Here is a 27,428-nt window from a genome sequence, read left to right as displayed (position 1 = left end):
GTTCCCGATGTTGGGGAAGTCCAGAACCAGGGATCACAGTCTAAGGATAAGGGGTAAACCATTTAGGACCAAGATGAGGATAAACTTCTTCTCTCAGAGAATTGTGAACCTATGGAATTCTCTACCACAGAAAGTTGTTGAGGCCAGTTCGTTAGATATTTTCAAAAGGGAGTTAGATGTGGCTCTTGTGGCTAATGGGATCAAGGGGTATGGAGAGAAGGCAGGAATGGTGGTGTAGGCTCGAAGGGCCGAATGCACTTACTTTCTATGTTTCTATGTTTCTATCCGCAAGAAAAGTATGCACTTCCCTGGTGCCTCCCTTTCTTCGGACTTTTGCAGTCCTGAGCCTGCCCACCTATCCAGGGGAGCAGGTGGGATCGCGTGGGCCGCCCCAACCAATCACAAAGGGGGATTCCCATTATGCTTATGGGGATTCCATTTACGTACGGAATCCCGATAAGCATAATTAGAAATTATATAAAAAGCAGCACTCTCACACAACCCGAATAAAATAAATCACCACATGTATAAAATGAATAAAGTTCCAATTTAATTAAACATTTGGAACAAAAATCTAATTTCTTGAAAAATAAGTTTAAACATTTTTAAAGGGGCCGAAAATAACCTAAACTAACATTAAAGATTTTTGAGTGTTTAAATGATTTAAAAAAAAATGTATTTTAATATTTATTTCCATCCTTACGCTGGTAAAAAAAAAGGCCCTACATCTGCTTTTACCAGGCGTAAGAGTTTCGTGGGCATTCACTGGGCAGTAGTTGGGCTCCACCAGCGAAGGCCCATTTCCTGCGCACGCAGCCGATCTGTTGAGCTGAAACTCGACAGATCGCAAGTTCCGGGTTTTCGCGCATGCACTTCGCGTAGGCAGAGATCCGGAACTTGTGGGGCACATACAGCCTCGTAAGCTGTGCGCATGCAATAATAGGCCCGGTAAAATCCGGGCCACGATTGCTATTCACAATAGTGCTTGGTGCCGCTTGTGACCCACTTCCATTCCATCTCTGGTTCTTAGGCATTCAGCTGATCCATGTGTCCGTTTGTAACCATCTGTGAGTGGCTGTTGCCAGGACTGGGATGAAACACTGTTCTCCCTTTTTCTCTCTCTGACCCGTAAGAGGAATCATTTTGGAAAATAGCGCTATTCAAGCATCCATAGAGCAAACAAAAGGGATCCGTCAAAGCTACAGTTTTTACAAGACTGTCAGTGCTGTTGTTTTTGTTCCCTCCGGGAGGGCGCTGAGCTCCTCGAGTCTCGTCGCCGACAGCATGCAGAAACCAAACACAGGCAGCGGAAAGAGCGTGCGGCAAACCTGTCCCACCCTCCCTTACCCTCAACGACTATCTGTCCCACCTGTGACAGGGACTGTGGCTCTTGTATTGGACTGTTCAACTACCTGAGGACTCATTTTAAGAGTGGAAGCAAGTCTTCCTCGATTCCGAGGGACTGCCTATGATGATGATGTTGTGCCTCCGATTGCGAAGTGCCAACCACCGCGGGTTACCTATTTGAAACCAGGAGCTCGTCATTGAGGGAATTGTGGGGGTCGTTGTGAGGTCAGCGTTTAATGCCCATCGCAAGTTGCCCTTACGAAGGTGATGGTGGGCCGCCTTCTTGAACCGCTGCAGTCCGTGTGGTGAGGGTGCTCCCATAACGCTGTTAGGGAGGGAGTTCCAGGATTGTGACCCAGCGACGGTAAAGAAACAGCTGTACTTGCATCGCATCCTTCTGTCAACGCATTCCTGAGAGTAGTTCTTGGACATGTTTCTCAACAAAAGGGAACAAAATCAACATAAACTAATCATGTTATTTGCTGATAATGAACTCTTTGTTTAATTTACAGCGATGGTGGCACAGTCATTAATCCTTCAGTGAGCAGAGCAGGAACGTGCAGTGCTCTGTCCTAACCCAAGATGGATCTAACTCATCCTTAAACCGCACAATATTATCTCAGTAAATAATCTAATTTATTGCACATTACATATTTATAAATTGCTCGTTAAGGTGTTGGCCATGGCTCAGTGGGTGGCACTCTCGCCTCTGAGTCAGGTTGTGGGTTCAAGTCCCACTCCAGACACTTGAGCACAAAATTTTGGCTGACGCTCCAGTGTAGTGCTGAGGGAGTGCTGCACTGTCGGAAGTGTTGTCTTTCGCATGTGACGTTAAACTAAAGCCCCGTCTGCTCTCTGGGCATCGACGATCCCATGGCATTATTTCAAAGAAGGGCAGGGAGGTTCTCCCCAGATCTTATGTATCCCTCAACGAACACCACTTCAACAGATGATCTGGTCATAATCTCACTGCTGTTTGTGGGAGCTTGCTGTGCTCAAATTGGTTTCTGTGTTTCCTAATTACAACTGTGACTACCCTCCAAAAAAAAATGACTTCATTGCCTGTAAAGTGTTTTGGGTTGTCCTGTGGTTGTGAAAGGTGCTATGTAAATGCAAATCTTTCTTTTTTTATTCTTTAAGCAGCCACCCGAGCCGCTCTGTGTATCTGTTATTCTTTAAACGGTTGAAATCCAGGTGTGCAATGTTAGTAACAAAGGCAGATAACAGGCTTCTATAAGATTTCTCTGTTTGCTACTTTAATAGAAGCATTAATCTATTTAAAATAATGAAATCCTTAATTCAAATAACGGCCAAAGGAATTTCATATCAACACATTAACACATTTGTTATCGCACAGCACAATTTCACTGCACATTATTATATTCTGTATGACATTGTGGTGTTAACTAATGTACGTTATCTAACCTTACATTTCCTCTCTACAGTTTAAAGGTGAAGGAAGCCATGGGGTCATTCTATTCCTGTACAGTTTACTCTTCTCAAGAACTCTGGAAAGGTAAGAGAGTTGATAGTACTGTGGGACTGAAATCTTTCAAAAGTACAACAGCGTTTCTGTACCAAAGATGGAAGTGTTTAATTTATTAAATGTTGCTCAGAGGATCATGCAAGCTGAGGATTGTTCACAGAAGAAAGAAAAAATCTGATGTACAATAATAGTTTAAGGCGCAGTGCACGTTTTTCGGATAAGACGTTAAACCGAGGCCTGCCTGCTCCTCATGTGGACGCAAAAGATCCCACGGCACTATTTCAAAGAGCAGGGGAGTTCTTCCCAGTGTCCTGGGGCCAATATTTATCACTCAAACAACATCACGAAAACAGATTATCTGGTCATTATCACATTGCTGCTTGTGGGAGCTTGCTGTGCGCATATTGGCTGCTGAGTTTCCTACATTACAACAGTGACGGTACTTCAAAAGTACTTCATTGGCAGTAAATTGCTTTGGGACATTCCGTGGGCGTGAAAAGCGCTATATAAATGCTAATGTTGTGGTGCCGCAGGAGAGTGCATTGAAGTATTATGCCATGGAGCTTTAGGACATGGGGTTCATGCTCACAAGATTCCAGACGCTTTTAGGTCGTGCTTTCATTGGATGACATTCATTGGGTACAGCAGCAGAGGGAAAGCCTGAGTTACCTATTTGCCCGTCTATATTTCTGAGTTTTTTTTAACCCTCCCTGTAAGAAGCATCAGGTCTCTACTAGGTACTTCCCTCATTAGACATACAAAGTGATGAATGATGGGCCAGCTTATCGCAACGTGAACTGTCTCTCAGTCGCAGCACGCCCGATTCTTCTGCCGCATTTGTGTCAACTTCTCCAAAACGCAAGCTGCTTGTGAATAAAAATATAAGAAATAGGAGCAGGAGTAGGCCATACGGCCCCTCGAGCCTGCTCCGCCATTCAATATGTCCCAGCTTCCACAGCTCTCTGAGGCAGCGTATTCCACAGATTCACAACCCTCTGAGAGAAGAGGACACTTTGGAGTGCGTGGGAGGGGCTCTTCCTGATATATTGTCCTTTGTTGCAGGCTCCGTGAAGATATGGACAACACAACCTCTCATCTGCTGCAGTTACGCCTGGGTAATTTCATTTGCAGACAAGTAAGTATTAATATCTTGAACAATACATTCTTTAATAATAAAAAATCTGGTGGGCTCCCCATCCTAACTCGCATCAAGTCCCGTTCCCCCATCGCCCCTGTGCTCACTGACCTACATTGGCTCCCGGTCTGGCAACGCCTCAATTTTAAAATTCTCATCCTTGTGTTCAAATCCCTCCATGGTTTCACCCTTCCCTACCTCTGTAACCTCCTCCAGCCTTACAACCCTCCAAAAACTCTGTGCTCTTCCAATTCTAGCCTCTTGCACATCCCTGATTTCCAGTGCTCCACCATTGGTGGCCGTGTCTTCAGTTGCCAAGACGCGAAGCTCTGGAATTCCCTCCCTAAATCTCTTGGCCTCTCTACCTCACTCTACTCCTTTAAGACGCTCCTTAAAAACCTACCTCTTTGACCAAGCTTTGGTCACCTGTCCTAATATCTTTTTATGCTGGTGTCAAATTTTGTTTGATATGCTTCTGTGAAGTGCCTTCGGACATTTTGCAATGTTAAAGGCTCTGTATAAATACAAGATATTGTTTGTTGTTGTGATGGCAGCAGAGGTGCTACAAATGGCCATGAGCACCCCAGGGCTGGAAAGAGGTCAAATTACCCAGGGTTTCCTGCTCCTGATCGCCATCTAAAGACACTTCCTGAAAACTGCTTGGGTTTGGAAATTGGGCGAAGACAGAATCAGACTCAGCTGTGATGTGACCAACAGCCTTTCCTGACAGTCATTTTCAAGGTCCATGCATCAAGAATACCATCTTGGGTGAGATACCTGAGGGCGCCTAGCACCTGCATAATTATATCTAAGAAGGAGTGAAAACTTTCAGGACAGAAAGTTGTGGAAATGTTTACATGCAAATGGCAGTGTCCAGCCGATGACCTGCGAGCGCCTTTTCATCCAGCCCAGGCTTCTTCTCAAATCAAGCGCACAATGTCATTTTGTGCAGAATGTTTCAGTATAAGGGGTGTCACAGTTGTGTGAGGCGGACTGGTTGGGCCGGGTGCTCTTTGCCTTTCCGTCATTGTTCATAGGTTTATATGTAGCCTTTAGGGCTGCTGACCAAGGGCCATGCGGCTCTTTGTCGGCCGGCGCAGACACAATGGGCTGAGGTGACCTTCTTCTGCGCAGTAACATTCTATGTTTCTAAAGCCACTTTGAACTTTGAAATGGCGATAAAATAACGGTCGCCACTTGTTCGCCAGCTGGTGGTGAGTCCTGCACCAGCCGCCATATTCCCCCACCCCTTTGCTCTGCCCATAACTGGCAGCGCCCTGGGGGAAAAAATGACGACGGGTGACGTCAATTGGCATGCACGCCGACTTAACATGACCAACACGAACTTTGACCTAGTGCTGAATTCACCAGGACGCCGTTACATGGAAGGTGAGCGCTGTGCCACCTATCTCCGTGCCACCCCCCCCCCCTTCCCCCCCAGACCAATTTCACTCCCTTAGCTCTGCGGCTATTTCCAGCGGTAACACCGGCAACTTTGCTGGCTACACAACTTATCCCCCCCCCGCCACCCTTGTGGTTCTAACCTGCAGCAGTTCAGGGTAAGATAAATGAGTCATTGCAAGATAAAGGAGCATGCTACCAATGTACCAAGGCTGACATTGAGTACTTCAGAAAGGTCATTAATTCGTCATTCCACTAACCCCTAACCCGATGTAACTTTCCTCCACAAGAATAGTCGTGCCAGAACTTTCAGGAGTTTGGAGGAAAAACGCACCGTATTTAAAGAAATCTGCTGAAAAATACTTGAGGCCAGAAAATTCAAGGGCTAGAAATTCATCTGTTCAGCGCCATGAAATGGCGATAAAATGGTGGCCACAACTCCCTCATCAGCTGGTGGCAGTGGCCATATTTTCCTCCCCCTTTGTGTTGCCAAAAGACAGCAACACCTTGCAAAAAAAAATGGCGGCGCGGTGATGTCAATTGGTGTGCAACGCTGACTTAACATCACTAATGCGAACTTCGACCCTAGCACTGGATCCTAAGCATGCCAGGTTAACCTGGTGTCCAAGCAGGCTGACAGTGGTGAAGTCTGCATCTCTTCAATGAACACACACCGCGTTCAGGTAAGTTTGAATTCAAGGATTTGGACTGTTTTTTTTTCTTTTATTGAAGTGGTGGATTGCAGCAATAGATGTGAAAAGTTGTTTAAGTGTGTAGGGAGTGCTGCTGGATGCTTGCACGGGCTCGAATGGTAAGTGAAGGCCCTTGAGAAGACAGAACATGCTGCGAATACTCAGCAGGTCACGCAACATCCGTGGAGAGAAAAACAGAGTTCATGCCTCAGGTCAACAATCTGCTTGACCAACTGAGTATTTCCAGCATTTTATGCTGTCATTTCACATTTATAGCATCCACTTGCAGAGGGAAGAGGAAGACGCAGAATGGAAGGATGCACCCCAGACAGCCCCTTTGTGGCCGGGATATCCGGGATGGTATCATCTGCCTGCGGTCCCACTGACTGGGCAGGCTGCCTCTTCTTGTTGACCCACTGGCAGGGCAGGCTGCATTTCTTGTGTGTGTGAAATGAGGAAAGCATAAGGGTGGAGTTGTGCTGATGGGAGGGCGGGAAACCTCGAGGTGCTTGTCAGAAAGAGGATAATGTTTGAGAGTACCAGCATCTTGTATCCTTTCTTTCCCGCCGCTGGTCAAGAGCTCCGCCATGCCCCTCCCAAGAATGGCCTGCACCGTCTCCTCCAAGGGGTTGAGGTGAGGCTAGGAATGGGAGATATGCCTCGTCATTGGTGCAGATTGGTGAGTGATTGGGGGTTGTGCATTGAGCAATGTGAGGGGCTGGTGGTGCAATTGGTAGGAGATGTCTGCCTGGACTACAGTTCCTCCCACCCTGCATCCTGTAAGGACTCTATTCCATTCTTCCAGTTTCTCTATCTCCATCGCATCTGTTCTGGCGATGCCACCTTCCTTACTAGTGCTTCCACTATGTCTTCCTTTTTCCTCAACCGAGGATGTCCCTCTACAGTGGTTGAAATGGCCCTCAACCGTGTCCGTTCCATTTCCTGCACTTCTACTCTCACCCCTTCCCCTCCCTCCCAGAACACGATAGTGTTCCCCTTGTCCTCAGCTTTCATCCCAGCAGTTTCCACATTCAACGGATCTTCCCCGTCATTTCTGTCACCTCCAGAGCGATCCCACCACTAAACACATCTCCTCCCTTACCCTTTCAGCTCCCTCCATGACACCGTGGTCCACTCCTCAATTAACCCTAAAATCTCCCTCCCCCCACTTCCCATGGCACCTTCCTGTGCAAGCGTAGGAGATGCAACACCTGCCCTTTTACCTTCTCCCTTCCCACCTTCCAGGGCCCCAAACACTCCTTCCAGGTGAAACAGCGATTTACTTGTACTTCTTGCAATTTAGTATCCTGTATTCGCTGCTCACGATGCGGTCTCCTTTACATTGGGGAGACCAAATGTAGATTGGGTGACCGCTTTGCGGAACACCTCCGTTCAGTCCGCAAGCGTGACCCTGGGCTTCCAGTTGCCTGTCACTTTAATTCTCCGCTCCACTCCCACTCTGACCTCTTTGTCCTCGGCCTCCTACACTGTTCCAATGTAGCTCAATGCAAGCTCGAGGAACAGCACCTCATCTTTCGATTAGGCACTTTACAGCCTTCTGGACTCAACATCAAGTTCAACAATTTCAGACCATAATCCCTACCCTTATTTTTTCACATGGCAGATGTTGATGATTCTGCCATTCCCATTTACACCCCTTTCTAGACTCATCTTTTGTTTCTTTTCTTTTTTTATTTGTTCCTGGGATGTGGGTGTCGCAAGGGCAGCATTTAGTACCCATTCCTAATTGCCTTTGAGAAGATGGTGAGCTGCCTTCTTGAACCGCTGCAGTCCGTGTGGTGATGGTGCTCCCACAGTGCTGTTAGGGAGGGAGTTCCAGGATTTTGACCTAGTGACGATGAAGGAACGGCGATATATTTCCAAGTCAGGATGGTGTGTGACTGGGAGGGGAACGTGGAGGTGGCGGTGTTCTCATGTGCCTGCTGCCCTTGTCCGTCTAGGCGGTAGAGGTCGCGGGTTTGGAAGGTGCTGTCGAAGAAGCCTTGGCGAGTTTTGCATTTGTCTTCTAGATTCATCTTTTGTTTCTATACTTGTCCCATTTCCATCTCCTTTTGCTTTGTACAATCATACTTTTTGTCATTTAATCTCTCCTGCCTTCCACTCTATCACAGACCTTCCCTTTTGTTCTTTCCTCCCCTCCCCCTTTCCCTGCCTCTGCACTTGTTTAAAAGCTGTTACATCTAAAGCTTTGTCCAGTTCTGACGAAGGGTCATCGACCTGAAACGTTAACTCTGTTTCTCTCTCCACAGATGCTGCCTGACCAGCTGAGTGTTTTCTGTATTTTCTGTTTTTATGTCAGAAAAGCACATCGCCTTTTTCAATTTCCTTTTCTGAGTGGGATTTCCAAGTAGTACCACATTAGCGTTTGTTCTGTATTGTTTTTCTCTGCACACTAGAAAATGGTTTGGTACTGCAAAAACTCATTTCACATCAGACACTTAAGGAAAGTATCCTGGTTCATGTGATTCCTGTGTTGATACCTGGGAGAACACTTGTTGGCTTTGTGTTATCCTTTTAGGCCCTTATAAACCTGATGCTCACTGGGAGAGCCAGTCCGCATGTTTTCAATGGAGACCTTCAGTATGATGACCAGGGCGCCCTGCTTAAAGAACCGCAGCATGGAGTCCTTGCTCGAAGTGATGTGGGCTATCTCTACTGGAACAGACATGAGCTGGACCATGATAAGCTTCCACAGGTAATTTCTTACTTTTCTGATGGTGCAAAGCTGGGACTATGTGCAATTTGTCTTAAAGGGAAAGGAAAGTCATAGGTAAGATTTTTATCTCAATGCAGACTTTCCTGGTACATGAAACCTTGAGTGTAGAAGATTGAGAGGTGATCGAATTGAGGTGTTTAAGATGATTAGAGGAGTTGATAAGGTAGATAGAGAGAGAAACTATTTTGTCTGCTGGGGAAGTCCAGAACATGGGGGCATAACCTTAAAATTACAGCCAGGCCGTTCGGGGGTAACGTCAGGAAACACTTCTTCACACAGAGAGTAGTGGAAATCTGGAACGCTCTCCCCCAAAAAGCTGTTGAGGCTGGCGGGGGGGGGGGGGGGGGGCCTCAATTGGAAACTTCAAAACTGAAATTGATAGATTTTTGTTAGGCAAGAGTATTAAGGGTTACGGAACCAAGGCGGGTAGATGGAGTTAATATGCAAATCATCATCATCATAGGCGGTTTCTCGAACAAGGATGACATGCTTCCACGAGAGTTCACAGATGTTTCAATGAAGGACCCGATGTTCCAGTCCTGAACTCTAATTGAGGGGGTGGAAGATGCCTGTGTGTGAATTTTTTTTAACGTGTGGTGACTGTTGCACATCAGCCACCACACGGGCTTGACAGAGCTAGGTCTTGGTCCAGTGGCAAGGGTTAACCAATATGACTGGAGACCTGCTGTGCTGCACGGTCCTAGTGCGCACAGATATCGCAGTGTAGGTTGACCAGTGCTGCCCCTGGGCCCTCGCCTCTTCTGGGCCGCGTACCCTCATTCGCCGCACCTCCGCCACGATGTTCCTGGGCCCGGCGCTCCAGCTCTAATTATAGCCTCGACCTGCGGTGGTGTTCTCACACAGGTTGGAGCAGCCCACATATCAGCCATGATCTAAATGAATGGTGGAACAGCCTCAAGGGGTTGAATGGCTGACTCCTGATCTTACGTTGCTTGCTGATAACTATCCACAATTTGGTCCAAACTGGTAATAAATTGGCAGTGTCGGTGGGATCCTGGTGTTCTCGTCGTATGAGTGGGAGGCAACTTACTGCCATTGGTCAACGAGACCTGGTGTGAAACTGTTTGCCTGTAGGAGCAGCCTGAGGCTGACGGTCCATCCAACTTCCGTACACTTCCCATGGGGAAAGCTGAGTCCTCAGCTCAGCAATTCTCCGTCTCAGAGTATGGCTGAGATCGGTGTCAGAGGGGCTGACTTTTCGATGGGGCGCCAAACTAAGGTTCAGGTAGATGTTGAAGGTCCTGTGGTACCATTCAAAGAGGAGAGGATGTTCTTCAGGTGTCCCGGCCCCAACATTGCCCCTTCAACAAAGACCATCAGAAATAGATTCATTGGTCGTCCATCTCATTTGCTACAGACTAACTGGTTGTCCATCTCATTTGCTGTTCATGGGACATTGTTGCTTGAAAACTGGTTGCTTTGGTTGTCTGCATAACAGTGACTGCACTTCAGAAGCAATTTGCTGGCTATGTCGCACTTTGGGATGTAAATCCTCTCTTTCTTGGGTAAAAAGAGATATCCATGGATTAAACACTCTCTTTGATTCACCGGCTGGAGAACTCCTTCACCTACAAATTGATCCACAAGGGAAGGAACCGATCGGTCAAACTATGATCTGAAGTCTCCGTACAAATGAGAAGTATTTATCCGACTGCACATTCTCTGTAGGGAGCCTTGCCCGAATGTTTGGTATGTGCTCCCTGTAGGCAAAGTACCTGCCTGGGAGTGTGAAGTCGGGAAACTGCCCTGTGACATTTGTATTGTTTGATGAACTTAAGAGCTTCCAAGTAGATCTCCTTTTCTTAATGGGTGACCAAAATGAAGGCCCAAGGTCCCTATTGCAGGATGCTGCTAAGGTTGAGAAAAGCATTAGGTAAATTGAGAACTAACTGTTGGTTGAAACTAAGTTTGCATTTTAAAAGCCAGCAGATTGTGGGAGGAAGGGGAAGAGTGAGAGATCGGTCTGTACCACTACACTGCACAATGATCCATCTCTCCAGGGATTATAAAACATGCCGCACTTTAGTGTTGGTGCAGCTATCAAGTTGTGTTGCCACTTTGTTGCTAAGAAACCCACGGAAGTCGAGGCAAATATCTCAATAATTTAGCAGCAGAAAGAGTAAACCTGGCAGCCACAGGCCCTACTTTTCACTGAGATTCTTCAAGGTTTCTCAACTGTATTTTACTTGCAGCCTGTGCGTGATTTAGTTAGATATTCACCTTCAAACCATTTTTTGTATGTGTGTCTTTATTTGGGGATATGACGGGGCTCCTTACTGTTTCAATCAGCAAGTCCTTTCAGAAGACTCGCCTTCCACCCAGCGACTCTGGATGTGCATGTTCAATAGGCATTTATTTTGATTTGTAGCTTCTCATTTAACACCCGTAAAGTAAAGGATATATATATTTTTAATTTCCTCCCTTTTAAGAATTTAATGCCGGTGTGATTGTTGGAGCATACATTGATGCGATGGCACTAATTTTTCTGTTCCTGTGCCTGGGGCTCTTGGATTATCCAGGTGCAGCAAATACAGGTGCAACGTCTGAAATCCAGCAACCTCGGGACCGAGTCCGTGCCAGATTTCGGACCTCGCTGCTGGCGCTCCTCCCCGCCCGCCGATTCTCCACTCCTCGCCGCCCGCCGGGTCCCGCCGCCTACGGCCCCCCCGGCGCTGCGTTTTTTACCAGTCTCCTCATCCCTCGCCGCCTGATGTCGCCATTTTGGCCGCCTCAAAAATGTCCGGTTTTCGGACAGCTGGATTCGGGACGTTGTACCTGTATAGTACATTCTGGTGGGGACAAGTGCCCACCTGTCAGGGAACCCAGCTGATATTTTCGTCCACTTAAATGACTGGACAGAAAATAGGGAGGGTTCCATTAGGAGAGGGTGCTCCTCCGCCACAGATCTTCCTTCATAAGCTGCGCCCTGGAGATGCAATAGCCCTCTGTGCGAGGAACAGGAACGCTTGCCCCAGTGGTGTAGTTGAACATACAGGTAGAGTATCGTAAGGTCACACGCTTTAGAATCAGGATGTTTTATAGGTCTTTCCCTCCCTTTCTGTCTTGGTGCGACACTTACAGGAACTGGGTTCTCACTGTGGAGGCCGCCAAGAAAGGGTCCTGACCATTTGGTACGTTTACAGCTTCGCAAGATTGCATGTCACTATGGTTACTGTAGGGTAATGAGCAGTTACAGTCTGCACTACCAAGAAAATAAGTCTTCTTTTACGCCTCCTTTTATAAGATTCATAGAATTACATAGAATCATAGAATGGTTACAGCACACAAGGTGGCCATTTGGCCCATCAAGCCTGTGCTGGGACTTCACAGCCTTCTGGACTCAACATCGAGTTCAACAATTTCAGCAGTTGCCGATGATTCTGCCGTTCCCATCTACGCCTCATCTAGACTATAATTTGTTTTTTTAACTTGTCCCATTACCATTTCCTTCAACCGTGCACCATCATCCCTTTTGTCGCTTAATCTTTCCTGCCTTCCACCCTATCACAGACCTTCCCTTTTGTTCTTTCCTCCCCTCCCTTTTTCCCTGCTCCTAGACTTGCTTAAAAACCTGTTACCTCTCTTAACTTTTTGCAGTTCTGACGAAGGGTCATCGACCTGAAACGTTAACTCTATTTCTCTCCCCACGGATGCTGCCTGACCTACTGAGTCTTTTCAGAACTGCTGGAATGTGCATTACAGGAATAGGCCATTTGGCTGTGCCGGTGTTTATGCTCCACACGAGTCTCCTCCCACCCTACTTCATCTAACACCATCAGCATAAGCTATTCCTTTCTCCTTCAAGGTTCACCAGATTGATTCCTGGGATGGCAGAACTGTCATATGAGGAGAGATTGGGTCGACTAGGCCTGTATTCACTAGAGTTTAGAAGAATGAGGGGGGATCTCGTTGAAACGTATAAATTTCTGACTGGGTTGGATAGACTGGATGCGGGGAGGATGTTTCCCCCGGGCTGGGAAGTCTAGAACAAGGGGTCACAGTCTCAGGATACGGGGTAAGAAATTTAGGACCAAGATGAGGAGAAATTCTTTCACTCAGAGGGTGGTGAACCTGTGGAATTCTCTACCACAGAAGGCTGTGGAGGCCAAGTCACTGAATATATTTAAGAGGGAGATAGATAGATTTCTAGAAACAAAAGGCATCAAGGGGTATGGGGAAAAAATGGGAATATGGTGTTGACATAGAGGATCAGCCATGATCATATTGAATGGCAGTACAGACTCGAAGGGCTGAATGGCCTACTACTGCTCCTATTTTCTATGTATTTATTTAGCTTCCCCTTAAATGCGTCGATGCTGTTTGCCTCAATTACTCTCTATGGCAGCGAGTTCCACATTCTCTGCACCCTCTGGGTAAAGAGGTTTCTCCTGAATTCCTTATTGGACACTCATCATGAAGATCATTGGAGTATGATTTATAACATAAGAACATAAGAAATAGGAACAAGAGTAGGCCATACAGCCCCTCGAGCCTGCTCTGTCATTTAATAAGATCACGGCTGATATGATCATGGACTCAGCTCCATTTCCCCGCCTGTTCCCCATAACCCCTTCTCCCCTTATCATTTAAGAAACTGTCTATTTCTGTCTTAAATTATTCAATGTCCCAGCTTGCACAGCTCTCTAGGCAGCGAATTCCACAGATTTACAACCCTCTGAGAGAAGAAATTTCTCCTCATCTCTGTTTTAAATGGGCGGCCCCTTATTTTAAGATTATACCCTCTAGTTCTAGTCTCCCCCATCAGTGGAAACATCCTCTCTGCATCCACCTTGTCAAGTCCCCTCATAATCTTATACATTTCAATAAGTTCACCTCTCATTTTTCTGAATTCTAATGAGTAGAGGCCCAACCTACTCAACCTCTCCTCATAGTCAACCTCCTCATCCACAGAATCAACCTCGTGAACCTTCTCTGAACTGCCTCCAAAGTAAGTATATTCTTTCGTAAATATGGAAACCAAAACTGCACGCAATATTCCAGGTGTGGCCGCACCAATACCTTGTATAGTTGTAGCAAGACTTCCCTGCTTTTATACTCCAACCTTTTTTACCATTGGCCTTCCTGATCACTTGCTGTACTTGCATAATATCCTTTTGTGTTTCATACACAAGTACCCCCAGGTCCCACTGTACTGCAGCACTTTGCAATCTTTCTCAATTTAAATAATAACTTGCTCTTTGATTTTTCTGCCAAAGTGCATGACCTCACACTTTCCAACATTATACTCCATCTGCAAATTTTTGCCCACTCACTTAGCCTGTCCATGTCCTTTTGCAGATTTTTTGTGTCCTCCTCACACATTGCTTTTCCTCCCACCTTTGTATCGTCAGCAAACTTGGTTACGTTACACTCAGTCCCTTCTTCCAAGTCGTTCATGTAGATTGTAAATAGTTGGGGTCACAGCACTGATCCCTGCGGCACCCCACTAGTTACTGGTTGATAACCAGAGAATGAACCATTTAAGCCGATTATCTGTTCTCTGTTAGTTAGCCAATCCTCTATCCATGCCAATATATTACCCCCAACCCCGTGAACTTTTATCTTGTGCAGTAATCTTTTATGTGGCACCTTGTCAAATGCCTTCTGGAAGTCCAAATACACCACATCCACTGGTTCCCCTTTATCCATCCTGTTTGTTACATCCTCAAAGAACTCCAGCAAATTTGTCAAACATGACTTCCCCTTCATAAATCCATGCTGACTCTGGCTGACCAAATTTTGCTTTTCCAAATGTCCTGCTACTGCTTCTTTGATAATGGACTGCAACATTTTCCCAACTACAGATGTTAAGCTAACTGGTCTATAGTTTCCTGCTTTTTGTCTGCCTCCTTTTTTAAATAGGAGCGTTACATTTGCAGTTTCCCAATCTGCTGGAACCTCCCCAGAATCCAGGGAATTTTGGTAAATTACAACCAATGCATCCACAATCCCTGCTGCTACTTCTCTTAAGACCCTAGGATGCAAGCCATCAGGTCCAGGGGATTTATCTGACTTTAGTCCCATTATCTTACTGAGTACCAACTCCTTAGTGATTGTGATTGTGATTGTGATTCCTCCCCCCCTTTAGCCCCTTAACTATCCACTGTTGGAATATTTTTTGTGTCCTCTTCCGTAAAGACTGATACAAAATATTTGTTCAGAGTTTCTGCCATCTCCATGTTCCCCATTACTAATTCCCTGATCTCATCCTCTAAGGGACCAACATTTACTTTAGCCACTCTTTTCTTTTTTATATACCGATAGAAACTCTTGCAATTTGTTTTATATTTTGTGCTCATTTACTTTCATAGTCTATCTTCCCTTTCTTAATCATTTTTTTAGTCGTTCTTTGCTGGCTTTTAAAAGCTTCCCAGTCTTCTGTCCTCCCACTAGTTTTGGCCACTTTGTATGCCCTTGTTTTTCATTGGATACCTTCCTTTATTTCTTTAGTTAGCCACGGATGGCTATCTTTTCTCTTACACCCTTTCCTCCTCACTGGAATATATTTTTCTTGAGAGTTGTGAAATATCTCCTTAAATGTACACCACTGTTCATCAACCGTCCTACACTTTAATCTGTTTTCCCAGTGCACTTTAGCCAACTCTGCCCTCATACCTTCATAGTCTCCTTTATTTAAGCTTAGTGCGCTGGTTAGGGATCCAACTTTCTCACCCTCCATCTGAATTTGAAATTCAATCATGCTATGATCACTCATTCCGAGGGGATCCTTTACTAGGAGATTGTTTATTAATCCAGTCTCATTACACAGGACCAGGTCTAAGATAGCCTGCCCTCTGGTTGGTTCCATTACATACTGCTCAAGGAACCCGTCCCTTACGCACTCCCTGAACTCCTCCTCAAGGTTACCCTGATCAATTTGATTTGTACAATCAATATGGAGGTTAAAATCACCCATGATTATTGCTGTTCGCTTTTTCCAAGCCCTCACTATTTCCTGGTTTATGCTCTGACCAACAGAGTTGCTACTGTTAGGGGGCCTATAGACTAGGCCCACCAGTGATTTTTTTCCCCCTTATTCTTCCTTATCTCCACCCAAACTGTTTCAACACCCTTATCATTTGAGCCAATATCGTCTCTTACTATTGCAGTGATTCCATCCTTTATCAGTAGAGCTACCCCACCTCCCTTTCCTTTCTGTCTGTCCTTCCAGATTGTCAAGTGCCCCTGAATATTTAATTCCCAGTCCTGGTCACCTTGCAACCACGTCTCTGTAATGGCTATCAGATCATACCCATTTGTCTGAATTTATGCTGTCAACTCAGCTATTTTGTTACAAACGCTACGTCCATTTAGACAAAGTGCCTTTAAGTTTGTTTTTTTACCCTTTTTTCCTGCTTGTTTCCTCTCTCCTTCAAACTCACTTTCTTTATTTATGCATTCTAATCCCAGCTTTACTCCCCTCCGTACTGAATCTATTTTCAGGTTCCCATCCCCCTGCCAAGCTAGTTTAAACCCTTCCCAACAGCACTAGCAAACCCCCCCCCCCCCCCCCGGTGAAGATATTGGTCCTGGCTCTGTTGAGGTGCAACCCGTCCGGCTTGTACAGGTCCCACTTCCCCCAGAAGCGGTCCCAATGCCTTAGGAAACTAAAGCCCTCCCGCCTGCACCATCTTCCCAGCCACGTATTCATCCCTTTTACCCTCCTATTTCTGTACTCACTAGCTCGTGGCACCGGGAGTAATCTGGAGATTACTACCATTTGAGGTCCTGCTTTTTAATCTCGCTCCTAGCTCCCTAAACTCTTCCTGCAAGACCTCATCCCTCGTCTACCTATGTCATTGGTACCGATGTGGACCTCTGGCTGTTCACCCTCTCCCCCCAGAATGCCCTGCAGCCGCTCAGTGACATCCTTGACCCTGGCACCAGGGAGGCCACATACCAACCTGGAGTCACGTCTGCGGCCGCAGAAACGCCTGTCTGCTCCCCTGACTAGCGAATCCCCTACCACTATAGCTCTTCCATTCTTTTTCCTCCCTCCCTGTGCAGCTGAGCCACCCGTGGTGTCGAGGACTTGGCTCTGGCTGCACTCCCCAGAGCCACCATCGCCCCCACCGGTACTCAGAACAGAATACCGCGGCACTGACCCAAACTCACTCATGGCACTCTCGCACATATATTATCGGGTCAGGCCACTCACAGGATATTCTGACTATGACAGCATGCACTAGGGATCGACTTCTTAAAGAATTAACTGAAGTTAATTCGGTAAGGAGGTTTTAAGGAGCCATGTTTAATGATGCACTACATTCCTTTGTGGATCAGTTCCAGCACAGCTGGCGACTGCCTGAGTGTAATTAATGTTATATTTACCATGCCAAGCTGTAAGATGCCACCTATACACTTCTTTTTTCAAAAGTCACAATCGCAATTTTAATGCCGCAGTGTGGCGCATGCGCAGTTACTCAGAATGTGGCCTGGCAGCTCTGGTAAAAATCCCTCACCGCAGGTTGTTTCATAAATGTTGACCTTTCTAGACAGGAAGAGTTCGGAGTAGCATAGAGTCACTGGGGCAGAGCACTGTCGCAAGCCTCTTGGAGGCTCAGCTCGTGAGAACAAACACTGGCATCTTCCAGTTGGGCCGAATGGCCCGGTCCTGCGCGGTAAATTCCATGAATCTTCTAAAATTAGGTGTAAAAGAAGACTTTTCTTTTTCTTGATTGTGCAGACTGTAACTGCTCATGACCCTGCAGTAACCATAGCAACATGCAATCTTGCCAAGCTTTAAGAGCACCAAATGATCAGGGCCCTTTCTTGGCGACCTCCGCAGTGAGAACTCAATTCTTGTAAACAGCACACCAAGAGAGAGAGGGAGGGAAAGACCGACAAAACAGCATGGTTTTAAAGTTTGTGACTTTGCAAAAAGAGACATGGGCAGGGGGGGCGGGGGGAGTGGGTAGGGGGTGGGGGGAAGAGAAAGTCGGGGGGGAGAGAGAGAGACTGGGGGAGAGAGAGGGGAAATGGGAGAGGGGATCGGAGGGGAGAGAGGGAACTCGGGGAAGATGGATCATGATCTTCCAACCCCACCCCCATTACACCCACACCCAATTCCTCAGAAAGCTCAATGCGTATGTTACAAGGGACATTATTGGAGTGGATGAAATCCGGAAGTCTCGACACTGTCGACATTCACTTCATACAAAATAAACCTGTTAACAATCTGTGACCTACACACAATGCCAGATCTATGGCAGGACAGGGATAAGGTCAAGAACTTGGGCTGGGGTAGGGTCAGGAACTTGGGAGGTTTTTGCTGGGTTGGTGGCGCTCTATCCTCTCTGGGTTCTGAAGTCAGAATGGCTCGAATTACGCTTTGCAAAGTCACTCAGAACTTGTGCTGGACAGTTCCAGTTACACATTTCAGAGAAACTTCTGGGTGTGACTTATACGCCAAGGGGACTAATCAGCAATCAGGTCATGTGATAATGGAGAGCCAATCAGAACATTTTCACAGTGAAAATAACTGCATCCTTACTCTATCAGTTCTGGAGGTATAAGCTTTCGTTTGTTTGTGTTACAGCGCTGTTTAAAAAGCTTGAACTCATAACCCCACCACACCCTGAATGAAGAGTTCTGCTTTATTTTTCTCCTGATGGAGAGACTGGAGAAGCTGGGGTTGTTCTCCTTGGAGCAGAGAAGGTTAAGGGAAGGTTTAGTAGAGGTGTTCAAAATGATGAAGGGTTTTGATCAAGTAAATAGGGAGAAACTGTTTCCACTGGCAGAAGGTTCAGTAACCAGAGGACACAGATTTAAGATAATTCGCAAAAGAACCAGAGAAGTGATGAGGAGAATGTTTTTTTGCACGGCGAGTTGTTATGATCTCACTAGATTGTTACCTGGGCCACGTGCAAATTGGTATAGGGACCAACAGATTAGAGGTTTAAATGCGTGGCTCAAAGAGTGGTGTGGGAGGGAGGGGTTTCAGTTCAAGCGGCACTGGCACCTGTACTGGGGAAAGTGGGAGCTATTCCGTTGGGACGGGCTCCACTTAAACCTGGCTGGCACCAGTGTCCTGGTGAATCGAATAACTAGGGCAGTAGACATGGCTTTAAACTAATGAAGGGGGGTTGGGAGGATTCAGGAAAGAGTACATTTAAAAGCAGCAAGAGAAATGTCAAGGCCATCGAGCAGAGTGGAGTTTTGAGTAAAAATAAGCAGAGTGGGTCAGGGAGGGTCAGAGAGAGTAACAAAGGTCATAGGGCATCAGTGACTAAAGGGACATCAGGGAAAAATTAAAAAAAGTCAAAGCTAAAGGCACTATATCTGAATGCGCAAAGCATTAGCAACAAAATAGGTGAATTAATAGCGCGGATAGAAATTAATAGGTTTGATCTAACAGTCATTACGGAGACGTGGTTGCAACGTGACCAAGGTTGGGAACTAAATAATCCAGGATACTTAACTTTTAGAAGAGATAGGCAAGATGGAAAAGGAGGATGCGAAGCTCTGATAATAAAGGATGGGATAAAGACAGAAGAGAAAGGATCTTAGCTCCGAAAATCAAGAAGTAGAATCAGTTTGAGTGGAGCTAAGAAACAGCAAGGAGCAGAAAACATTGGTGGGAGTTGTTTATAGGCCCCCAAACAGTAGTGGTAATGTAGGGCAGAGTATACATCAGGAAATTAGAAGCACATGTAACATGGGTAATACAGTAATCATGGGGGACTAATCAACTGGGCAAACCAAATTTGCAGTGATAGTGCAGAGGACAAATTCATAGAATGGATACAAGATAGTTTTCTAGATCAGTATGCTGAGGAACCAACTAGGGAACAGGCTATTTTATATCTAGTATTGTGCAATGAGAAAGGGTTAATTAATAACATTGTAGTAAAGGGGCCTTTAGGGAAGAGTGACCATAACATGATAGAAATTTCTATTGAGTTTGAAAGTGATTCAGTTAAACCCAAAACTAGGGTCTTAAATCTAAACAAAGAAACTAAGTAGGTGTGAGGGGCGAGTTATCTAAGGTAGATTGGGAAACTACATTAAAAGGTATGATGGTAGACAAGCAATGGCTAGTATTTAAAGAATAAATATTTGATTTACAACAAACATACATTCTTTTAAGGCACAAAAACCCCTCGGGAAAAGTGGTCCAACCGTGGCTAACAAGAGAATCAACGGAAGAGGCTTAGAATGTTGCCAAAAAGAGCAGTAAGCCTGAGGATTGGGAGGATTTTAGAATTCAGCAAATTTGGACCAAGAAATTGAAAAAGAAAGGGAAAATAGAATATGAGAGTGAACTAGCGAGAGACATTAAAAACAGATTGTAAAAGCTTCTATAGGTATGTAAAACAGAAAAGATTAGCAAAAGTAAATGTTGGTCCCTTACATGCTGAGACAGGAGAAATTATAATGAGGAGTAAGGAAATGTCAGAGAAATTAAATAAATACTTTGTGTCTGTCTTCACGGAAGAAGACACAAACAACTTCCCAGAAAAAGTGGAGAACCAAGGGTCTAGCAAGAATGAGGAACTGAAAGAAATTAGTATTTGTACAAAAATAGTACTGGAGAAATTAATGGGACTGAAAGTCAATTAATCCCCTGGACCTGATGGCCTACAAACTAGGCTTTTGAAAGAGGTGGCTCGAGAGATAGTGGATGCATTGGTTGTCATCTTCCAAACTTCCACTGATTCTGGAACGGTCCCGCGGATTGGAAGGTAGCAAATGTAACCCCACTATTTAAGAAAGGTGGGAGAGAGAAAATGGGGAGCTACAGACCAGTTAGCCTGATATCAGTAGTAGGGAAAATGCTAGATTCTATTATTAAGGACGTGGTAACAAGACACTTAGAAAATAATAATAGGATTGGGCAGAGACAACACAGATTTATAAAAAGGAAATCATATTTAACAATTCTTTCGGTTGTAACTGGCAGAATAAATAAGGGGGAACCAGTAGATGTGGTGTATTTAGATTTTCAGAAGGCATTCGATAAGGTACCACACAAGAGGTAATTAAACAAAATTAGGGCTCATGGGATTGAGGGTAATATACTAGCATGGATTGAGGATTGGTTAATGAGCAGAAACAGAGTGTAGGAATAAACGGGTCATTTTCGGGTTTACAAGCTGTAACTAGTGGGGTAATACAAGGATCAGTGCTTGGGCCTCAGCTATTCACAATCTATTGCCATGATTTGGATGAAGGGACCAAATGTAATATATCCAAGTTTGCTGATGATACAAACTTAGGTGGGCATGTAAGTTGTGAGGAGGATGCAAAGAGGCTTCAAGGAGATATAGACAGTGAGTGGGCAAGAACATGGCAGGTGGAGTATAATGTGGAGAAATGTGAAGTTATCCACTTTGGTAGGAAAAATAGAAAAGCAGAGTATTTTTTAAATGGTGAGAGATTGGGAAATGTTGGTGTTTAAAGGAACCTGGATGTCCTTTTACACAAGTTACTGAAAGTTAACATGCAGGTACAGCAAGCAATTAAGAAAGCAAATGGTATGTTGACCTTTATTACAAGAGGATTTGAGTATAAGACTAAAGCCGTCTTCCAGCAATTATATAGGGCCCTAGTGAGACCGCACCTGGAGTATTGTGTACAGTTTTGGTCTCCTTACCTAAGGAAGGATATACTTGCCATAGAGGGAGTGCAATGAAGGTTCACCAGACTGATTCCTGGGATGGAGGGATTGTCCTATGTGGAGAGATTGAGTAGACTAGGCCTATATTCTCTAGAGTTTAGAAGATTGAGAGGTGATCTCATTGAAACATACAAAGTTCTTACAGGGCTTGACAGGGTAGTTACAGGCAGGATGTTTCCCCTGGCTGGGGAGTCTAGAACCAGAGGTCACAGTCTCAGAATAAGGGGTTGGCCATTTAGGACTGAGATGAGGAAAAATGTCTTCACTCAGAGGGCGGTGAATCTGGAATTCTCTACCCCAGAGGGCTGCGGATGCTCAGTTGTTGAGTATATTCAAGACAGAGATCGATAGATTTTTGGATATTAAGGGAACCAAGTGATATGGGGCTAGCGCAGGTAGAAGCTCAGCCATAATCGTATTGAATGGTGGAGCATGCTTGAGGGGCCGAATGGCCTTCTCCTGCTCCTATTTCTTATGTTCTTATGACCTGGAATGCACTGCCTGAAAGCGGGTGGAAGCAATTCAATAGTAACTTTCAGACAGGAATTGGATATGTACAGATTGTACCTCTCCAGTCCGGTACTCTTTAGTCCAGAAACATCTCTGGTCTGGCATCAGTCCCGGACTAGACTGCCCCTTTAAGCGGTGTTGCAGCGTGCGGGCTGGGCTGGGCCGGGCTAGGGTGCTGCTGTGGTGTGTGTGTGTGTGTGTGTGTGTGCAGCGATTAGCTGGAGCCACTGTCAGTCAGTGCAGGTTCTGCTGGTGCTGGGGACCACGCCCACAGGCTTCGAGCGGGAGCCACAGACGCATGTTGCACAATGGCGCTGCCTGCAGCTCGCTGTCTCTCTCTCTCACTCTCTCTCTCTCTGTCTGTCTCTCTCTCGAGTGGGTCTGTGTCTGTGCAGTGTGTAAACCGCACTAACCTGCCCGGGGGTGGGCTGGGGGGTCTCAGGATCCATCACAGTCCACGCTGCAAGAACTGCTGCAAGTATGTGTGTGCATGTGTGGGCCACCGCAGTCTCAGGGGGTTGTGTGTGCATGTGTGTCTCAGTGCGAGGAGCCTGCCGCTTCCACCAATCAGGCTCTGCTCACGGTTTACACACGGACTGGTGCCAGGGGGTATGATCATGGGTAAGGGTCAGTGTCTCTCCTTGACTTAACCTCCACTTTATCTCCAATCTCTATGTTTTGTGTGTGTGTATATATGGTATTTTGAGGTGTTGGTGTTCATTGAGGTAAGCGGTCTGGGCAAGGAAAGGGAAGGGCAGGCGACTGACTGAGGTGTCGAAGCTGGGCCTGAGGAATTTTAAAAATGGAGTGATTCTGGACGACTAAATGCTGCGCAGTAGGCTTCTGCACAGCGCATGCTCAGAATGCGTCCAGGTCGTTGTCAACAGCGTTGTCACCAGTTGACCTCCTGTGGTTCGGAAAATTCTCTGGTCCGGCGCTGGTCAGGTCCCAAGGGTGCCGGACCAGAGAGGTCCAATCTGTATTTGAAAATTTAAAATTTGCAGAGCCATGGGGAAATTTAAATTCAGTTAATAAATTAGTCTGGAATAAAAAGCTAGTATCAGTAATGGTGACCTTGAAACGACCAGATTGTCATTAAAAACCCATCTGGTTCACTAATGTCCTTTAGGGAAGGAAATCTGGTCCTTACCTGGTCTGGGCCTATATATGACTCCAGATACACAGCAATGTGGTTGAATCTTAACTGCCCTCTGAAATGGCCCAGCAAGGCACTCAGCTAAGGGCAATTAGGGATGGGCAATAAATGCTGCTGGCCTTGCTGGCGATGCCCACATCCCATGAATGAATAATTTAAAAATCAGGGGAATGGGACTAAGTGGACAGCACTTTCAAAGAGGCACAGGCAAAGTAGGCCAGATGGTCTGCTTCTGTGTTGTATGAACTTATGATTACGTTGATAGTGGAACCCGAGGACATGACAACTCACCGCTCAATCCTAAGTTTCCTATAGCACTGGCAGCGACCCAGTGGCTGGTAACTCTTTAACCATCTCAGTGGTTGCTGGTACAGAGGTCAGGGAACGTAGACAAATCTAATCCAACAAAAAAATTTATTTTTAAGTTTCAACACGATCGATTAACCTTAGAGTGGGCTCTGATCCTGTTGTCGTTCTGTGCCAGGTTGGAAGTATGCTGAAAACACCCAAACTACCCATATGGCTGTGCAACATCAATAATACTTTCAGCGTGCTGTTCAACGCCAATCGACTGCTCTTGTCCGACTGGAAAATGGAGCATCTCTTCGATCTATATTTTTACAGTGGCCAGCCTTCACAAACAAAGACAGTCACACTAACAATAGGTACGGATTTTTAACTTTAACGCAAATAACTATTGTTAGCTTTGGCTTGGCGCTAGCACTCGGAGTCAGAAGGTTGTGGGTTCAGGTCCCACTCCAGGGATTTGAGCACATAATCTAGGCTGACATTCCCAGTACAGTGCTGAGGGAGGGCTGCACTGTCAGAGGTGTCGTCTTTCGGATGAGACGTTAAACCGAGGCCCACATCTGGCCTCTCAGGTGGACGTAAAGGATACCACGTCACGATTTCGAAGAAGAGCAAGGGAGTTATCCCCGGTGTCCTGGTCAATCTTTATCCCTCAACCAACATCACTATAACAGATTATCTGGTCATCATCACGTCGTTGTTTGTGGGAACTTGCTGTGCGCAAATTGGCTGCCGTGTTTTCCACATTACAAGAGTGACTATACCATAAAAGTATTTCATTGGTGTGAAGTACTGTGGAACGTCTTCAGGGCATTAAAGGCACTATAGACATAGGCACGCTAAGTGAGTGGGCAAAAATTTGGCAGATGGTGTATAATGTCGGAAAGTGTAAGGTCATGCACATTGGCAGAAAAAAATCAAAGAGCAAGTTATTATTTAAATGGAGAAAGATTGCAAAGTGCTGCAGTACAGCGGGACCTGGGGGTACTTGTGCATGAAACACAAAAGGATAATATGCAGGTACAGCAAGTGATCAGGAAGGCCAATGGTATCTTGGCCTTTATTGCAAAGGGGATGGAGTATAAAATCAGCTATATAAGGTATTGGTGAGGCCACACCTGGAATACTGCGTGCAGTTTTGGTTTCCATATTTACGAAAGGATATACTTGCTTTGGAGGCAGTTCAGAGAATGTTCACTCGGTTGATTCCGGGGATGAGGGGTTTGACTTATGAGGAAAAGTTGAGTAGGTTGGGCCTATACTCATTGGAATTCAGAAGAATGAGAGGTGATCTTATCGAAACGTATAAGATTGTGAGGTTGCTTGACAAGGTGGATGCAGAGAGGATATTTCCACTGATAGGGGAGACTAGAACTAGAGGGCATGATCTTAGAATAAGGGGCTGTCCATTTAAAACAGAGATGAGGAGAAATTTCTTCTGAAGGTTGTAAATCTGTGGAATTCGCTGCCTCAGAGAGCTGTGGAAGCTGGGACATTGAATAAACTTAAGACAGAAATAGACAGTTTCTTAAACAATAAGGGGATAAGGGGTTATGGGGAACGGGCGGGGAAGTGGACCTGAGTCCATGATCAGATCAGCCATGATCTTATTGAATGGCGGAGCAGGCTCGAGGGGCCATATGGCCTACACCTGTTCCTATTTCATGTTCTTATATAAATGCAAGCTCTTTCTTATTGGTTGTTACAGCAGCATGCTGGTTTCTTGCACATTCGCGCACACAGCCTAGCTTGTGAAATCTCACACTGCCGCTGCCAAAAGCATAACAGCGGGTAACCTGAATATTAATTCCCCCTCAGTCAGCAATGGCGCATGCCACAGGAAAACCAAGCTGGAGGAAGGGGAGAAAATATGCTAATGATACGTGGGGCACACGCTCTCCCAATCTCCCATTGTAACTTCAGCAGGAGATTGACGAACATCCTGAAGAAACTACACAATGGATTGATGCGCCATTTCTCTGGAGGTGGGGGCGGTTCCATTGATTTCTCAGTGACCTCTACCACCTAGAGGGACAAGGGCAGCAGGTACATGGGAACACCATCACCTCCAAGTTCCCCTCCAAGTCACACACCATCCTGACTTGGGAATATATTGCTGTTCCTTCATCGTCGCTGGGTCAAAATCCTGGAACTCCCTCCCTAACAGCACTGTGGGAGCACCTTCACCACACGGACTGCAGCGGTTCAAGAAGGCAGCTCACCATCATCTTCTCAAGTGTTTTGGAATGGGCAATAAATGCCGGCCTTGCCAGCAACCCCCACATCCCATGAATGAGTAAAGAAAATGCTAGGGAGATTGCACGTAACCGCTTTATCTTGCTCTTTTGCTCCAAAAAGATTTGAGTGCTTTCTAAGCTTCATTGATTCTGCTGTGCTATTTCTGTGTTGCATCAATTCTATGTATTTCTCTTCCCCCTGACTCTTTGCTTCAAAACTCTTCACCTTCCAGAGTCCATGCCAATATAGATCCCAATGTGCCAGGTCTGTTTATCTTTTAGACCTCGCAGCCCTCAGTCTTCCTCTCTTCCCACTAGCTACAGAATTCTCAAAACATTAACTTTATCATCTTCTCTTACAGCTACTCACTCCCATCACTGGGAAGAAGGGATGCACGAGAAGGAAGGAGACCCTGAGAAAAGGTTCCCTTCAGTGGAGATGACCATTCGCACCAAGTGGGAAGGAGCTGCTATTGACTGGAATGGGACCGTTCCATTTTTCTGAAGTGAGAAAGACGGGGCATTGCAGAAGGCTGTTAAACAACAACAGACGGCCGGCCAACCATGCTGTACTGGGAAACTGAGGAGAGGCAGCTCAAGTCCTTCATTGTCCGTCCACCCTCAGTTCCTTGGTACTGTACAGGCAGAGTCACGTTACTGCTCAATCGCAGTTTCTGCCATTCCTTAGTCTTTCTCGTCCTTTGCCGCTTTCAGGGGGATAAAACAGCTGTTCCGGTTGAAACAAGGGTTTAATTGGTTGACCTCCCACGATGTGCACAAGTGGGCCAGATGTTGCTGTGGTTGGGCGTCAAGCAGGCCGTGAGTTCGACTTCCCCCACCACCCCTCAGCTCAAAAATGTTTTGCCCATGAAATTGCTGGAAGTGCGATCTGATAACAGCGCAGGCAGGGCACCTGGAACCTGAGTGAACAGGCAAACCAACAGGGTATCTCCTTAACCAATCAGATTTAAGAATTGGGAAATAAACTGTGGAAGGACTGAGAAGGAGTGTGAATTAAAGGGGGTGAATTCAATGTCAAATCAGGTACAGAAAGAGAAATAAAGAGCAACAGAAAGATTGGATTAAAAGAGAGAGAAAGAAAAGACACAAAGGAAAAGTAAGAACATTTAATTAAATTTAAAATTTGACATTTTTAAAAATTTCTCCGAAAGATTCAAAACCTGAAGGGATAAGACCCCACACTTGTAATAGTTAATTTTCAGTGCCAGAGAGGTTGATTGGCAGTCAGTAACACTTACTACGTCATTAAAGGGCTACTTATGCTTGTAATGACAAGACTTAACTTTCTGTGGCGAGTTTCATGGGCAAATACAGCAAGTTCTTAAACAAAACGGAGAGGCTAAGGGCGAGATCATGTTTGACAGCAAATTCTGGCCTGTGCTTTCTTTCATGTTAGCTATTCTCAGTGGGGCCTGACTGTCCTCCGCTGAGACGGAACACATAAATCACCCAAGTAACCAAAATACTGAATTTTCAAAGACCGCTGTTAAACTGAGAGTAAACACTGAGTGAGGCCCCATTGCCGAAAACTGTAAAAAAAAAGTTATGATGTATGAAGACCGCAGGAAAACAAATACTATTTACAAAGTACACGGCTTTCAATTAGATTTTACCCAGTTAAGAAACAGTACCCAAATTCAGGCCAGAAAAATATCTCGAATAAACAGTTCCATGAGACTCAAAATTTGAACCATCAAGATTTATTTTTAAATCATACTTTCCCCACAAAATGAATCAAAATGAAACATAACTTTCAG

At 45.6% G+C, this 27,428-nt stretch overlaps 1 protein-coding gene across 1 annotated transcript in view; it reads left to right on the top strand.

Annotated features, from left to right (window-relative positions):
- The window catches only part of mindy4b (MINDY family member 4B), an 85,995-nt gene extending 59,840 nt beyond the window's left edge, over nt 1-26,155 (top strand). Inside the window, exons 8-12 of the mRNA XM_070882404.1 lie at nt 2,793-2,863; nt 3,896-3,968; nt 8,601-8,777; nt 23,589-23,769; nt 26,013-26,155. Of these exons, the coding sequence (XP_070738505.1) occupies nt 2,793-2,863; nt 3,896-3,968; nt 8,601-8,777; nt 23,589-23,769; nt 26,013-26,155 (645 nt within the window). The remainder of the gene's footprint in view (nt 1-2,792; nt 2,864-3,895; nt 3,969-8,600; nt 8,778-23,588; nt 23,770-26,012) is intronic.
- Nucleotides 26,156-27,428: the final 1,273 nt, after the last annotated feature.

The sequence above is a fragment of the Pristiophorus japonicus genome, chromosome 6 (genome assembly GCF_044704955.1).
Source record: "Pristiophorus japonicus isolate sPriJap1 chromosome 6, sPriJap1.hap1, whole genome shotgun sequence".
NCBI classification, from domain to species: Eukaryota; Metazoa; Chordata; class Chondrichthyes; family Pristiophoridae; genus Pristiophorus; species Pristiophorus japonicus.
Note: the sequence above shows the minus strand (reverse complement) of the source record. Positions and strands in the feature narration are given on the sequence as shown.